This window comes from Mytilus californianus, unplaced genomic scaffold (assembly GCF_021869535.1).
Source record: "Mytilus californianus isolate M0D057914Y unplaced genomic scaffold, xbMytCali1.0.p SCAF_12, whole genome shotgun sequence".
Taxonomy (NCBI): domain Eukaryota; kingdom Metazoa; phylum Mollusca; class Bivalvia; order Mytilida; family Mytilidae; genus Mytilus; species Mytilus californianus.
This window is the reverse complement of record NW_026262604.1, coordinates 25,433,941-25,449,978: the sequence shown is the minus strand read 5'-3', so window position 1 is coordinate 25,449,978 and position 16,038 is coordinate 25,433,941. Positions and strand designations below refer to the sequence as shown.

The following is a 16,038-nucleotide window of genomic DNA, read 5'->3' as shown; positions in this document are numbered from 1 at the left end:
TAAGTAAATCACTTGTTATTAGACTACCAATGACCTAATTTCTTACAATAATTAATGATTTGGACATTGCAAATATAAAAAATTAAAAAAGAAAGATATTTGCTATGATGAGGGTCTGGAAGAGGTTTATAGAATAGAGAATAATGGGCAGAAAATAAAGAATAGAGATATTATGAGCCAAAAAAAAAAAATATAGAATAGAAAAAAAAACAGCATAAAAATTCATTATACAGAAATGAAGATACCAATTCAGACCCTAATGAACACAAGTCCATCATTAATGACCATATAACTGATTATACCCCTGCTGTGGGGTAAACTGTTTAACAATGTCTGTCCCATGATATTTTAGTCACATTATTCCCATTAACCACAAATCACAGCTTCTTGAAATTTGGGTTCAGGCTTCAACATGAGCAGGCTGTACTTTGATATATAATTTTATACATACTGCATGGTCATGTATGAAATTTTCGGCTCATAATACTACGGAACTGGAGAATCTGAGCTTTCTGAAATTGAGCATGCTATACTGTGTGATGCATTTTCAGATCCATCACTATTCAACTTCCTGTTTACAGGGGTCTTGTATATTCTTACACATAATGACTATGCACAAAATTTTCATCACATTTTTCGCAGGAACTATAGATCAAAGGGCCTTAAAATTGGTATCAGCTTCATATGAGCAGCATAGTATGTGATGCATCTCACAACAAGTTCCTTATAGCGGGGATAACATTAATGAGCAACAGTTCATAGTACAACTTGTTACATTTGAAACCGTTTTCATTTTTTGACTGATTGATTGACTCTTTATTTATTTTCTTGTAGATCAACATCAGGAATAAATTAGCTGGAAGTTTGGCCAGTGGATTGACAAAGTCTAGTCTACAGAATATAGGACAAATGATTGGACAAAATACTTCTGTTTCTACTAAATCACGATCTGTTAAAGGACATAAAATGAGCCGAGGAGTCTCTAGGCGAACATCTGTGGTGTCAAGTGTTGATGCTTCAGTCATGTGATATAATTTAATTTTGATTGGACAAAATAATTCTGTTTCAGTAAACTTCAAGGACTAAAAGTGATCTAGGGCATAATCACAACAAATATTTATCATGCCTCTACTTTGTGATTTGTCTCTTTGTTTTTTGACTAGATGATCTTCAGTTTGTGTTAAATAACACAGATTTTCATTGGATAACACTTTTCAGTTTATGTGCTTCATAAATCATGATCTGTGTATAAGATCTCAAAACAACAAATATTTTTGATGTCAAGTTTTGAGGCGTGTAATACTGATTGTGATTGGCTGTCTTAGCCATGCAATACTTTCAAAACTGATTATCATTGGTTACAACTATCATGTAGTATCAATATGGATTGAATACTCAAGATGGAAATTAAAGCAAGATTTATTTTGTTCTGATGATAAAAAATAAGTTATGAAATTAAAATTTCTAAAAGATGATGTTAAAGAGGATTTCTTTTGCATTATCTAATGAACTTTCCAATGGCATTCAGATGTATCAGTTATATTATTTTTTATTAATTGTCATATATGCTTTATTGAGCTGTGATAAAGGAAAGTTTTAAATATGACATGATTTGATTAGGAATTAATACCTTTTACTGCCAAGTCATAAACAAATGAATATTGTTTAAAGAATACAACTTTTTTTCTAAAGTTTAGTTGTTAATTGATTTTGGCAGTTAATGAAGAAATTTGTGTAAGTTGACCTTCAATATGGTGGCAAAGGGAAATAACTCTTATCCAAATCATTTCAATCCAAAACTATCCATATGTAACATTAATAAAAAGAAATTTATTGAACTAAACTGCATATAGAAAGACATTCAAGTTTTTATTATTTAAAACTGCCATATAAATGTTAAATTGGACTGTGATATTAAATATATTCTGTTATATGCATGAACTAATGATGAGTAATTGTAATTATATTTATTATATTTTCTTGTTAATTTTTTTTAAATCTATATGTCTATTGTGATAATGAAAAAACCTCAATGTTTATTTGTTTATTTTAAAAATATCTATTTGATATTCAAATCTTACGATTTTTTAAATATCTTGTAAAAACTAATGAAGCATTAAAAGGAAAATGTCTTTTTTTCCAGTGTTGTCTCCAGTTTCTTTGTCAACCAATAGCAGTTTTTAATATCTCCTTTCTTTTCTTTTTGGCTTAAAAAAGCCATTTTAGATTTCAAGAAAGTTTGTCACAATTTCTTCATTGTTTATACACTCACCCATAATATTAAGTTAAAACCAATACAAATAACTTGATTATATGACCTTTTAAAATCATGAAGTAATCGTAAATTTACAAAATTATGTTTATGCACGAATTATCATAACTCAAAAATTGCAATAATGTTCCAATTTATTCAGTATTATTTATGAGTTAGCGTAGATTTCAATATAGTGAAAGTGAAATACACAGATTTTAAGTGCTATTTTAAATGTCTAGAATTGCAATATTTTTAAGATGCATTTATGTGTATTATATATGTCATCTGACTTCTGGTAATGTCTCTTTTCCCGTGTGCTGTCTCCAGTTTCTATGGCATCAAATTGTACTTGTTTCATTTTGCTGAAATAGAAGAACAATTTCAGATGATAGCTTTTTGTCTTGACTATTACACATGAGAGAATTAGGTTCTAGAAGTGCCAACATTGGAGTTAAATTAATTTCAACTTCAACTTTAAAAAAAATCCTAAATGGTAACAATTACAAAAGATTTCTTATCATTTCTCATCATTTGGCCAGAAGTTAGATTTGACATATTCATCTTGGTTAAGCTTGAGATTTGAGAATTAACTTTATATAGAAACTTCTTTATTGGCCAGAGGATGATTTACTGAAGACAGTTTTTTTTTATACTTAAAGAAAACTGGAATATTTCACTGTCATTCATATCATTGGTTGTTCATTTTTTATAACAACTTTACATAAATTTTTGAATAACTCTGACTTTTAAGTAAAAGAATATTTTTTTTTAAAGAGCAATTTAATATTCAGGTTTATAATGTTTGATGTTAAATTTAATATTCAGGTCATAATGTTTGATGTTAAATTTAATATTCAGGTCATAATGTTTGATGTTAAATTTAATATGTTTTGTATTTTTATCTGTTTGTCTAATTTTAATAAAATGTTACAAAGCCGATACTTTAATTTAAATTTTTAAACAGAAAATGTGTTATTGCAGTTGCTAGGTAACAGAATATTACAGTGTGAAAATGAAAATAATTCTTTATTGTCTCGCCTTGACAGAGTCAAAAAGCGAGACAAAGGTATGTTGTTTCCAACGGCGGCAGCGTCAACAATGTTTTAGTTTGTGATTAGGTCTAGTTTATGGTGAACCACTAGTGGTAGGTCAGTGATATTTGGTATGCAGTTGTATTAGCTTTGGCACATCTCATTTCCATGGGGATTATTTGGCCCTGCCCCCTCAGTCATGGTCTATTGACTTTGAAACTTTTGCTTAGTTTACATGTATTAGTTTGTGATTAGATCAGTTTATGGGGAACCACTGGTGGTAGGTCAATGATATTTGGTATGCAGTTGTATAAACATGGGCACATCTCATTTCCATGGAGAATATTTGGCCTCGCCCCCTCAGTCATGGTCTATTGACTTTGAAATTTTTGCTTAGTTTACATGTATTAGTTTGTGATTAGGTCAGTTTAAGGGGAACCATTAGTGGTAGGCCTATGTTAATTGGTATGCAGTTGTATAAGCATTAGCACATCTCATTTCCATGCAGAATATTTGGCCCTGCCCCCTCAGTCATGGTCTATTGACTTTGAAATTTTTGCTTAGTTTACATGTATTAGTTTGTGATTAGATCACTTTAAGATGAACCACTAATGTTAAGTCAATGATATTTGGTATGCAAATGTATTGGCATTTGCAAGTCTCGTTTCCATGGAGTTTATATAGCCCCACCCCCCTCATCATGGTTCATTGACTTTGAAACTTTTACATTGTTTGCAAGTAAATGTTTGTGTTTAGGTTTGTTTAAAGGGAACAACTTAGGATAAATCAATGGTATTTGGTATGCAGTTGTATTAGCATTGGCACATCTCATTTCCATGGAGATTGTTTAGCCATGTACCTTATAACTTACATGTTAAAGTATTGCTATTTTAATTTCAACATTTACATTATAAAAATTACATAAAGGCGAGACATATGTCTGTGTTAACAGTTTATTAATTTTGTGTGTCTAAAGCCCTCTTCTGGATTTACCTTCATCAGGAATGCTCAAAGTGAATATTTGAAAGCCAAGGTTGTATAAGAATGGAAACAGTAGAAGAGTTATATAACCAAAAAGGACCAAAAAGTGCAAAAAAAATAATAGCCAAATCCAGCTTTGCCTGAGGTAGTTGAAACCTTAGTTTCTTAATAATTTCTTAATTACTCAGCTGATGGTACCCTCTGGGACTGGTAGTCCACCACAAGCGGTATCGAAGAGCTATATATTAAAAGAGACCTAAAAAGAACAGACAAATGCAACTAAAGAACTGTGTAAATTTGAAAGCCAAGGATGTGTCTGTCACCAAGGTCCAGAGCACTGTTAGATAAGTGGGAGCTAACTCGTATGTACTTGAACCAAGGGACAGGGGGTCAGTCTATCGCTAGACTTAATGTTCTGATAGGCATTATAGGCTAAAATGCAAGGAAGGTTTTCATGATTTAATTAACGATAACAATTTAGATGAATGATGATAACAGTCATTTAGTAAACAATGCCAAATAATAATAATGATATTCTAATTAAGGTACAAAGTATAAAATCTAAATATCAAATCCAAAGTAAAACAATTTCTCTTTCTAATAAAATAACTGCCAAAACTACTAAATCATAAAATGAACTTATTTTCAAAATCCCAAAATGTAAAAAGTCTCAAAATAAAATGATTCTGAAGTATTTGCCAGAGCTAAAATATGAGTCAGAGATAAATTTTGTCTCAACATTACACAGTCATCAGGTAGACTGGTGGACAGTCTTGTAGGTCCAGTTACTCCAGTACATAACATGAGTAGTGAGAGGTTATGGTTCCAAAACACTGACTGCTTTTCCAAAATTTCCCAACGCTATTTATATTAAATCCAAAAATAAATCAATATGACTCGACATGTAAAAAGTATTCTAATTAGCAAAAATAGAAATTAATTAACAAAGCTGAATCCTATAACGTTTTGATAAAAACCTAAAATATCCTAGTGACATGCTAATTACAATAAATATTTCAAACAAATTATTTTGAACAAACTGTGACATGTAGAGTACTTGCCACAGCATAGGTAAAATTAATTAATCCAAAATTAATTAGAAATTTTACAAAATACAAACATAAAATTTCCTGTCTTAAAATAAAACATATTTTTATACAAAATAACAATAACAAAAATATGAGCCAAATAACACACCATGACATATAAGTACTTAAACATGTGAGCTATTTGACCAAAAGGACTTGCAAATATCCAAATCTATTCCAGGAACTGAAAATTTGAAAGCCAAGGATGTATAAGTACCTGGACTTATGAAGAGCTATATGTGCAAATGGGACCAAAAGAATAGCCAAATCTATCTATGAACATTTTGATGAAAGAGGTCTAGTGACTGTCCCAACTTTTTGTGTGGGCAGTACAAATTTACAACTCACTTTGCAGTACCCACTTATTTGATAATTGTCTAACTTTCATTCAGTAACTTGTATGAAATATTTGCCACTGGGTGTTAAGAGAACAACAATCAGTAATGATAATTTAGTGTCAATAGAGAAAATGAATTTTACCATTTAGCTGATAGGAAATTAACATATTCTTAAACTTTCATTTATTGAGATCTAAGCTTAAACAAAGATGTGTATAGTATTGTTTGTGAAACTTTAAAGCATAGGGTCTGGATTGGTTTTGGAGGGTTTCAACTCTTTATTCTCATTTCTTTTAGGTCATATTTCTCTATTCTTTAATTTTTTTGGCACAATATTCCTTAAAACATATCATTAGGATCTATTCTTTATTCTTGTGGCCCATTTTTCTCTATTCTTTTTTTTATTCTATTCAGGAACCCCACCCAGACCCAATTTATAAAATGTCATCAAAAGGAATTTGGCATTTTTTAAACATTAAGTGAAAAGTTGATTTACCAGAACAGAAATATTATATATATAATAATGCAATTATATTCAAATATTCAGCTCAACATCTGCAAGCTTGGCAGACAATGGAGGAGAAAATTGTAATTTTTATTACAGTCCAAGGCTGTAATCATATGATAATTGGGTCAATTGGAATGAAATATGCACCATTATCTATGGATTATACTTATTACACAACTATGATTAGGGAGCTACCATTTGATTTTTATTTTTTATGGGGGGGGGGGGGGGGGGGGGCTAGGATGAAAAGTTTGTCCTGCATTTTTTTTTAACTGTAATCTCTGTCCTGCCTTTTTATTTTTCACTCTATTCCGTCCTGCCTTTTTTTTTAGGTTATCCTGACTTTTTTTTTACCTAAATTGTCCTGACATTTTTTTTTTGCAAGTGTCACATCCTGCCTTTTTTTTCACTCACAACTCCTGTCCTGTCTATTTTCTTCAAATTTCATCCTAGCCCCCCCCCCCCCCCCCCCCCCCCCCCCCCCCCCCCCCCCCCCCAATACTTAGGTTGTGAATGTGAAACCTGCTTGTTGCAAGGTGTGTTTGACTCTGATCTGAATTGACTTGGATTGCTAGTTTTCCTGCCAGATGGTCGGTGGTATCCTCCTGGTAGTCTTGCATCCTCCAACAATAAAAGATGACTGCCATAATATAGCAAGGAGTGCTGAAAGTAGATTATACAACTGATTTTTATAGGTTGTTCTTATGTTGTGCTGTAACACCACTGTCTCAGGTTACGGGAGGGTTGAGCGCTCACAAACATGTTTAACCCCGCCACATTCTGTATGTGCCTGTCCCAAGTCAGGATCCTGTAGTTCAGTGGTTGTCTTTGGTTCATGTCTGTCATATTTGTTTTTCGTAAATTTTTTTGTTATTAATTAGGCCGTTAGTTTTCTCAATGATTGAATTGGTTTATATTTTTCATGTCGGGGCCTTTTATAGCCGACTATAAGGTATGGGGTTTTCTCATTGTTGAAGGGTGGACGGTTGCCTATAATTGCTAACATCCACTTCATTTGAACTTTGGTTGATAGCTGTCTCATTGGCAATCTTACCACATCTCCCTAATTTTATATACACCAATAATCAATCAATCATCAATGTTTAATGAAATATCCATATCCTTTCTGCTCCAATAATATATCTTTAAAAAACAGCAATGTATTTCAAAATAAATATAATACTTTATAAAGTTTGGTGCGTCTGAAGCGCTTTTCTGGATTTGACATCATTTGAAACTTTCAAACCTCAAAATTGAAACGGTCAAAATTTACGTATAATTACTTGATTTTTTGAGGAGCTTTATAACTAAAAGGGGCCTTAAATAACAGCATAATTCATTTCAGTTTGCACAAATGAACCGGAACCTTGATTTCTGAATTATCTCTAAATAAATAAACAAATGATATAAAAAAGATATGTTATATAATCATGTCAATGCTGAAGAAATTACCACCCGCAGTGGTATTCGCCATATGATGGTTAAATTGACAGTGACAACTTCTTCAAACACAGAGTGCTGTCAACTCTGTTATATATTTCATTTCAAAGCGCATTAGAATACCATATTGTTTTTTTTCTTTTTATTGTGTTCCTTATGAACAAAAGTGACAGCCATATTTGTTAGTCGATTGCAACATCTGATCTCGTTTTTGAAATAGATATTATAATGACATATTCGACCATGTCAGTTTCCATTTTAAAAAAAGCCATTGTAATAAATCAAGGTTGTGACATAATATTTCTGGAGTTATAAACATAAGATTCTGTGAAAATGACGTGTAATATGACTTCTCAAAAATGAAAAATTATGGCCAAATTTGTGAAACCCAATCTAAAGTTATCTTTTTAAGTGAATCCAAGGAAATTGACTTTGTGTCGAGTTTCTTAAATGTTAATGTTTCTTCACATATAATACATGATGGTCTTGAAGTATAGATTACAGGCACTGACATTGTTTATCATCTTTATTACGTGTTATATTGTTCTTTTTATTTGTCTTTGTATATTTTTAACCTTTACTGTTTAGTCCATTTTTAGTCATATCCTTTTGGCGTGGCTCGGTATTATACATCCAGCCATTGTGTTATTGTGCTTGGTCATTTTTTGTATTCTTGTCTTTCATTTTTGTTTATGTGCTTTGCCTTTGGCGTGTCTATATGCCATTTCGTTTTCCTTTGTTGACATAGTTGTATGTTTTTATACAAGTCATACAAGTGAGAGGTTAAGCTAGCTATAAAACCAGGTTTAATCCACCATTTTCTACACAAGGAAATGCCTGTACCAAGTCAGAAATATGACAGTTGTTTTCCATTTGTTTGATGTGTTTTAGCTTTTGAATTTACCATTTGACAAAGGACTTTTTACCTATTATAAAATTTAGAATGGAAATGGGAATGTATCAAAAAGACAACAACCCAACCAAAGAGCAGAGAACAGCCGAAGGCCACCAATGGGTCTTCAACTCCATTCGTTTGGTGTGTTTTAGCTTTGGAATTTGCCATTTGATAAACTTTCCGTTTGAATTTTCCTTTGAGTTCGGTATTTTTATTAATTTACTTTTTTCGTACTGGATTTCTTTTCAAATGACCGATTTAAAATTAAGTAATTTCAGGCTTTTTATTTTTAACTATTTTGGATGAAATTCCCATTGTCACATCATTTAAAAATTTCTCTGTTAACCCATGGATTAATTTCAAAAATATGCTTAAAATATACTATAGAGTTTGGCAAGTTTTGTTTAAGAAAATAATAATTATGAAACTACTTCGTATTGGAAGAAGTGGTGACTGATTCGTGTCGCTTAGTATATATAGGAATATATAGATAGTGTTATCAAGATAATAATAAGACACATACTTTAGTTCTTTACGTACATATTTATACATTATTCATGCACCTTTTATTTGTGACAATACTACAAAAAATTTCCTCTATTGGATAACTGTTATGAGCCAAACAAACCTGTTTGGCTTTCATTATAAATTTCTACAGAGCAAAATTTTAGACTACTTCAATTTTTCACTTGAATATTTTTTTATCAGCTGAATCGAACTCAATTTCCTTTGTGGAATGTATAACTATAACAATTAGAGCAAATTTCGGCAGATAAAAGGAAAATACACAAGTTCCATCATTTATAGAAAATAATAGCAATTAACAAGAACTTGTCAGCATGCTAATAAAAATATTGTCTAAATTACTCACAGGCTCACAGGGCACATGTACTTTTATATCAAGCTTAGTTTAAACATTCCAAGTGAAAAACTTTGTGATGGCCGATTTGTTTTTGTAACAAAATTCATATAAAACCTTCTCTAAGACAAAAAGAAAAGGCATCTTGCAAAGTTCTTTAATGTCAAATTCAAATATATTGATGATATTCCGTCACTCGATATATCAATAACTCCTTTTTCAGTGAGTGTTTGCATCTCTTATATCCCAGTGGACTTGAAATTATGGATACTTCCAAAACTAGAAGGTCTGCTTCATATCTAGATATCTTTCTTAAAATTTACACAGATGGGCAACTTCAAACAAAAGATCCGTGAAAAACGTAGATTTCGCAATCCCTATTCTCAATATCCCATTTCTCAGTAGTTAAATACCCTCTGTCGTATTGTATGTTTTCTGTATCTCAATTTATACGTTACGCATGCTCCTGTTAACATTAAACGGATTCCATTAACATGTTTGCAGTCAGTAATTCGTATAGTACTGACTTGATTTATAAATTATAAGAAACCTTTCTTAAATTGTCCGTGTATTTTATAAATTATTAAGAAACTAAGGTTTTAACGAAATTTAGGCTTTTATTTTTTAAGTCCTTTTTGGTCATATATAGTTCTTCAACTTTTAGGTTCTTATATGCATCTTTGGCTTTCAAATAAAAGCGCTTCGGATGCATCTTATTTCTTCAGAATAGTAAGTCTGATCTTCAAATTTACCGACTGTGGCCTAACATGATATGTTGACCTAATTTTGATTCACATCACCGGTAATACATGAAAACCATGTAGATAGACGCGCCTAGTCTCGGTGAGCTTGGAATTTACGAGACTCCATCAGAGTTGTTTTTTATAGCTTGTTTTGTCTTGATTTGAATATACGAACTGTGTTACCTAGTTATAAACATCAGTGTACTATCGTTGCCGCTTTAATACTTATGATAATTCTCTATATGGTCTTAGACATTTGTAGGATAAGTGCATAATGAAGAACAAACGCATGACAAATGTTTCGTAATTTTCAAGTACTATAATACTCAGTCATCTAATCAGTTTTACAATAACAGCGCGGTTGAAGATATGAACCGATATTTAATTGAACTTAGTAACCCAGTCACATCAACTGCATGTACAAACTTACTACCAGATAAAAAATAGTAGAAAACTTACACGAATGACTCATCCAAAATATACAATCGTCAGGAACAGGAGTACATAACAACTTGTTTTACTCCTAATCAGTGGAGTAGAACCAAATTCAGGTCCTAGACAATCAAGATTTCCATTTCCGTCGTGTTCCAAGCCGAACAACTCTCCGACAAAAATATACTTTATAACAAATGGAGATAACAGCAAATATTTGATTTTAAATTTATTAACCAATCTGTTTATGGCAGATACTATATGCCTGAAGGATTCATCCTGACAACATCAAGACCAAGAACTAATTCCACAACTTTCGGCGCTAATATAACGATCATGACATTATCTCCCAAACCAAATAAAACCAGGGCGGCATCTTAGAAACAGTAGAGATTTTCAATGTTTTTGAAAACGGTAAATGATACTTGAAGCAGTTGTAGAGTCAACCTAAGCATACATATAATCATAGACACATAACCATTGTTAGATTCAAACATTGCGAAATCATTATAAAAGAAAATCAAAATAACTTTTAAGAATACTTTCATTATAACGCGGAACGCAGATATTGCCCAAAAAGCCCTCACAGATGAGTAAAGATATCAGCTTGCTTAATATCACTACAACTAATATACTATATACAAAGGCAAAAATATAAAATGATAGCTGGTACAATAAATCTAGAAGAAAAAAGTTAACGTAGGTTCATTGAATCGACCACCAAATAAAACAGACGAAACTTACCTGTACCAAATAAAGGATGAAATAAATACCAACAGAATGAAACATCAAAATGATAATTAAATATACCAGACATTATCTAGTCAAAACAAAATATCACCAGTAGACAATATCCTGCCAGATCCAACCAAAGTTACCATAGATTGTAGATGACAATGGAGTAGAACATATTGTACACTTCACAACTCGTGCAGATAATGTTTGGATATAAATCAAAGGGTGTTGTTTTCTATGATGGTATTCTTCAACATTTAAATATTTTATATTTCTATATAGCTTGGAGATATCTGTAATGTAATTTTTCCAATACTTATTTATATTATTATAAATTAGGTTTTTCCACTGAATTTTGGAATATGGAGCGTCTTAAAGAAGATATGTTTCTGGAAGATCGTATTTCCAAATGATTTTCTTTACTTCTATGAATCAACTGTGACTATTTTGGTCTTTGACAGCTTATTGTCTTCTGGCTGTTTGTTTTTCAGTTGATTCCTCTGGAAGTAAACATATACTATAGAAGCTTAAAATTTTAATATGTATTTGTCCTTCAGTTGGTATCATGCCAGAGATAATGCATGGTACAACATCAGGAACACTTTTCGCTAGGGACAATATTTGTTTAAGTAATTGTTTGAAGAATAGTTCCAATTTATCAATATTTAATTTGGTTGGTATCAGTATCTCCAATTCACAAAGTAATGTTGGTAAGACATATGTTTTCATAATATGAATACAAGTGCGGGAATCTAAACCATTGTTTCCATGAAATCCTGAAACCATGAGACTATATATATGCTGTTCTTGCTTTTTTGATGTTTTCGTTGATGGTATTATCTAAAGTTTCCTTATTGGACTTTGATCTTTGAATTCCAAGGTGTGTAGCTTTTTCCACAACTGGCAATTTCTAGTCTTTTAATTTTAGCTCTACTGAGTTATGTCGTTTCTTCTTTTTGTTAACCATCTCAATTACGACACTTCTTTATGGTTGTAATTTGTAATGTTTTTACAACTTTATTCATATGCCAGGTTTAAGAGTACTTGGGCTTCATTTGGGTCTTCCGTGTTTAAAGTAACATCATCCGCACAAGCTGTAGCACAGCATGGTATATGGCAAATTTTGCTTCTAATCCTGACTGATGTAGAGGATGTAACAGTGGGTCTACATTCATTTTAAAAAGATCTGCGCAGAGAATACCACCTTAACGTACTCTCTGTGAGATGAGAAATTCATTTGATATTTTTCCATTAAATGTTACTACAGATGAAGAATGTTTGTGTAGATTGTCGATGAGATTCAAATGTCTGTCTTGTATTCCAAGATGATATAGCTTACGCATTAAATGTTCATGCACTACGACATCAAAGGCGGACTTATTACCGGGTTTGTACTAAGTTAAACACGAGCAACACAACGGGTGACACGTGTGTAGCAGGATCTGCTTACCCATCCGGCGCACTTGAGACCACCCCCATTTTTTTGGTGGGTTCGTGTTGCTCAGTCTTTAGTTTTCTATGTTGTGTTTTATGTACTGTTGTTTGTCTGTTTGTCTTTTTTTTTTAGCCATGGCGTTGTTAGTTTATTTTCTACTTATGAGTTTGAATGTCCCTTTGGTATCTTTCGCCTCTTTTTTAAGATTTCATCATCAACATGAAGGTCATGAATACAACCACGTAGTGGTTTTCCTTGTTTGTTTATGAGCATATGAAATAATTTGGTATCTTTAGTTCTTGTATTCATTATTATCTCTTTAAGTTGTGAATTTTTCATTGCTAGTTCTGTGCGGTAAACCCTACGAAAATTTTGTTAGATATTGAATTGTGATTGCATGATGGTTTTCCAGCTTCATACCATTGTAAGTTGGCTGTTTTCATTTCCTTATAAGCTATGAATATATCCTGATTCCAGATTTGTAAATTTCCCTTGTTGGTAGATATTTACGTGCACTTTTATCTAAGATATTACTTATTGTGGTAATGGATGTTTCTACATCATTGTTGTTCTTCGGAGGACATGTTATCTGCGTATTCATGTTTTCTAGCTTCTCATTTACTGGGTTCTTATATTCCTCTTTATCTACTCTGTCCCATTCGAATATGGTTTAGTTGTATTGATGTTTAGGTTTTGTCTTTTTTGTAGATTGGTTTCACAAGACACAGCAATTGTGTAATGGTCGGATACGTTTAAGTGTAGACTTTTAATAATCATCTTTTCAGAGGAATTCCTGTTAGTTCCACAGCTGTACAAGAAGTAATCAATTTCCCTACATTCTTGCAGATTTATATATGCAACCTTTGAAATAAATATGTAAATTGAAGTCCTTTATAAATCGAATAAAATATTCAGTTCTTTGATTCTTAGTGGTCTTGTTCAAATCTTCATTTAAATCTCCCCCGATTCAAATTTCATGAGTTTTTGTATATTTTTGTACAATTTCGAAAAGTTGATCAATACATTCTTTAAATTAATCAAAATCATGACAACCTTGTGGAATAATTAATAATTGCTTTATGACATGCTGTCTGCAAACTCTACACATTGTATACGCTCGCCACCATCTTCGATTGATTTTACGAGATGGTCAATTACCCCCCTATATCCCGAATCTCACTAAATATTCAAACATGCAAAATAAAGGCAACAGTAGTATACCGCTGTTCGAAAGTCATAAATCGATTGAGAGAAACCAAATCCGGGTTACAAACTAAAACCGAGGGAAACACATCAACTATAAGAGGAAAACAACAAACAACAGAAACACTGAAGTGAACAAAAAAAAACGACAATGTAACACACACAGAAACGAACTATAAGATAACAAGTGCCATTTTCCTGACTTGGTACAGGACATTTAAAGAAAAAATGGTGGGTTGAACCTGGTTTTGTGGCTAGCCAAACCTCGCGCTTTTATGGCAATGTTAAATATTACACTAAAACGACAACATACAAACCACTACAATCAATAGGAAACAGTGACTATGATATCGTGCCAACAAGATATTGCATGTAAGCCACTTGGACCAAAGCCAATCAAAAAGAAAACATATTTATTAGAAGAAAAAACAGAAATACACAAGATACTAGTAAATGAAAACTATAGCATTTTTTCAATGCAACTTTCAAAAATACCATACATAGAAATGATGATGTTCACTGGCATGCATTCGGAAAGGCTATTCAAAACACTATATACAAGAGAGTGCCAATAGAAATGACTTAAAGACAAACGCATCTATTTATATTCATCAGGAACGCTCAAGCAGGCCCAGACATTTGAAATCCAGGGATGCATATTACGCTACAACGTTAGGAGCTATATATGACAAAAAAAAAAAACAAACAAACAAACAAACACAACACAACAGTAGACAAATCAAACTAAGGTCTGTTTTGTTTGACATATAACGAAAAGAACAATGGGAAGTCAGGCAAGCAAACAAAAACTATATGGAAAGAAGTCGGCACCACTAATAAAGACTAAAATAAACTTGGTTACACATCAAGAGCAAACGACAAGAATGGACAGGGGTAGAATAGTTCAATAATAAATTGGGATTTCTACAAAATGATAACAAGAGCAAAGCTATAATACCTTATGAGTAATTCCTTTCTGTATTTACATAGGAAATCCTAAATATCTTTGCCGACAAATGAAATAGTTCCTATTCCCGCACAACATCGATTCCGCAAAAGACGGTCATGCTTATGATGACTATCGCAAGAAAATTGTAAAGAGTCGACATCATCCTCCTTCTTTACAAAGGCATTCGACAAAGTCCCGCACCACCACATACTACTACACAAGCTTAAACTATATGATGTCAAATAAAACCAGCAAATGAATTCGCTCTTTTCTTGAGAATAGAAAACAGAGCGTTGTTCTCGAGGTAGCTATCTCTATGTAAGTCCCTAAACTCTCTGATGTACCCGTAAGGCATAGTTCTTCGAACTCTTTTGTCCCTAACCTACATTAATGACTTGACAGAAACAGCAATTTTACTAGAAACCAAATTATTTGCAGAATACAGGCTTCTCTTTCAAATCATGAACAATCAATCAGTTACTTATTACAGATAGACCGAACTGGATCACAGGAAGATCCGGAGAACAAATAGCAAAGAAGCTTCAACGCCAACAAATCGTAGTAATATGAAAAGCACCGGAAAAGAGAAAAGTAATACAAACTTCACGGACATACACGAGACACTTTTGAAGCCAGGAAATACCTTATCGTATCCATCAGCAACACCTTCTTTTGGGATAGACCTATTGGTAATGTTTTGACGCAACCTTTCAGCGCATATAGTTCATGTGATATTCTGAAGCTGGTGTTTCCTTTTCCTTTTCAATGACAAAGGGTTACTGGTTACAGAATTGAATTAACGGTTAGAGAGTAGTCATTTCTTCGAAAATTACGGACGATATCGTGATTACGCTACAGAATATATTTGTCATAGATAACAACGGGATTCTACATTCTACAGAAAGAGTGATATAACATGCCCTCGTTTGTTTAGTTGGTCACTACAGTTTATAAGGCAGTTTGTCTGTGCATAAAGGTATAAAAGAAATAAAAAATCGAGGGTTGTCCTATTAAACAGTGTACGTAACAAAGTGTAGTGGCTGTTTTGAATAAACCAAAAAATACAGGAAATCGTGATCCTTCAACTGAAGTTCAATAACTCAAACTTCACACACAATTAATTAATATTCTACCATGGAACTTATAT

At 32.4% G+C, this 16,038-nt stretch overlaps 1 protein-coding gene across 8 annotated transcripts in view; it reads left to right on the top strand.

The window, feature by feature from the left end:
* LOC127721613 (WD repeat-containing protein 49-like) overlaps positions 1 to 2,136 on the top strand; it is a 44,801-nt gene extending 42,665 nt beyond the window's left edge. For 7 of the 8 annotated variants that reach the window (XM_052228396.1, XM_052228394.1, XM_052228391.1 and 4 more), the window contains one exon: positions 835 to 2,136. In XM_052228396.1, coding sequence (XP_052084356.1) covers positions 835 to 1,029 — 195 coding nt within the window. In that variant the 3' untranslated portion in view covers positions 1,030 to 2,136. The remainder of the gene's footprint in view (positions 1 to 834) is intronic. The other variant, XM_052228395.1, reaches the window with a different exon arrangement.
* Positions 2,137 to 16,038: the final 13,902 nt, after the last annotated feature.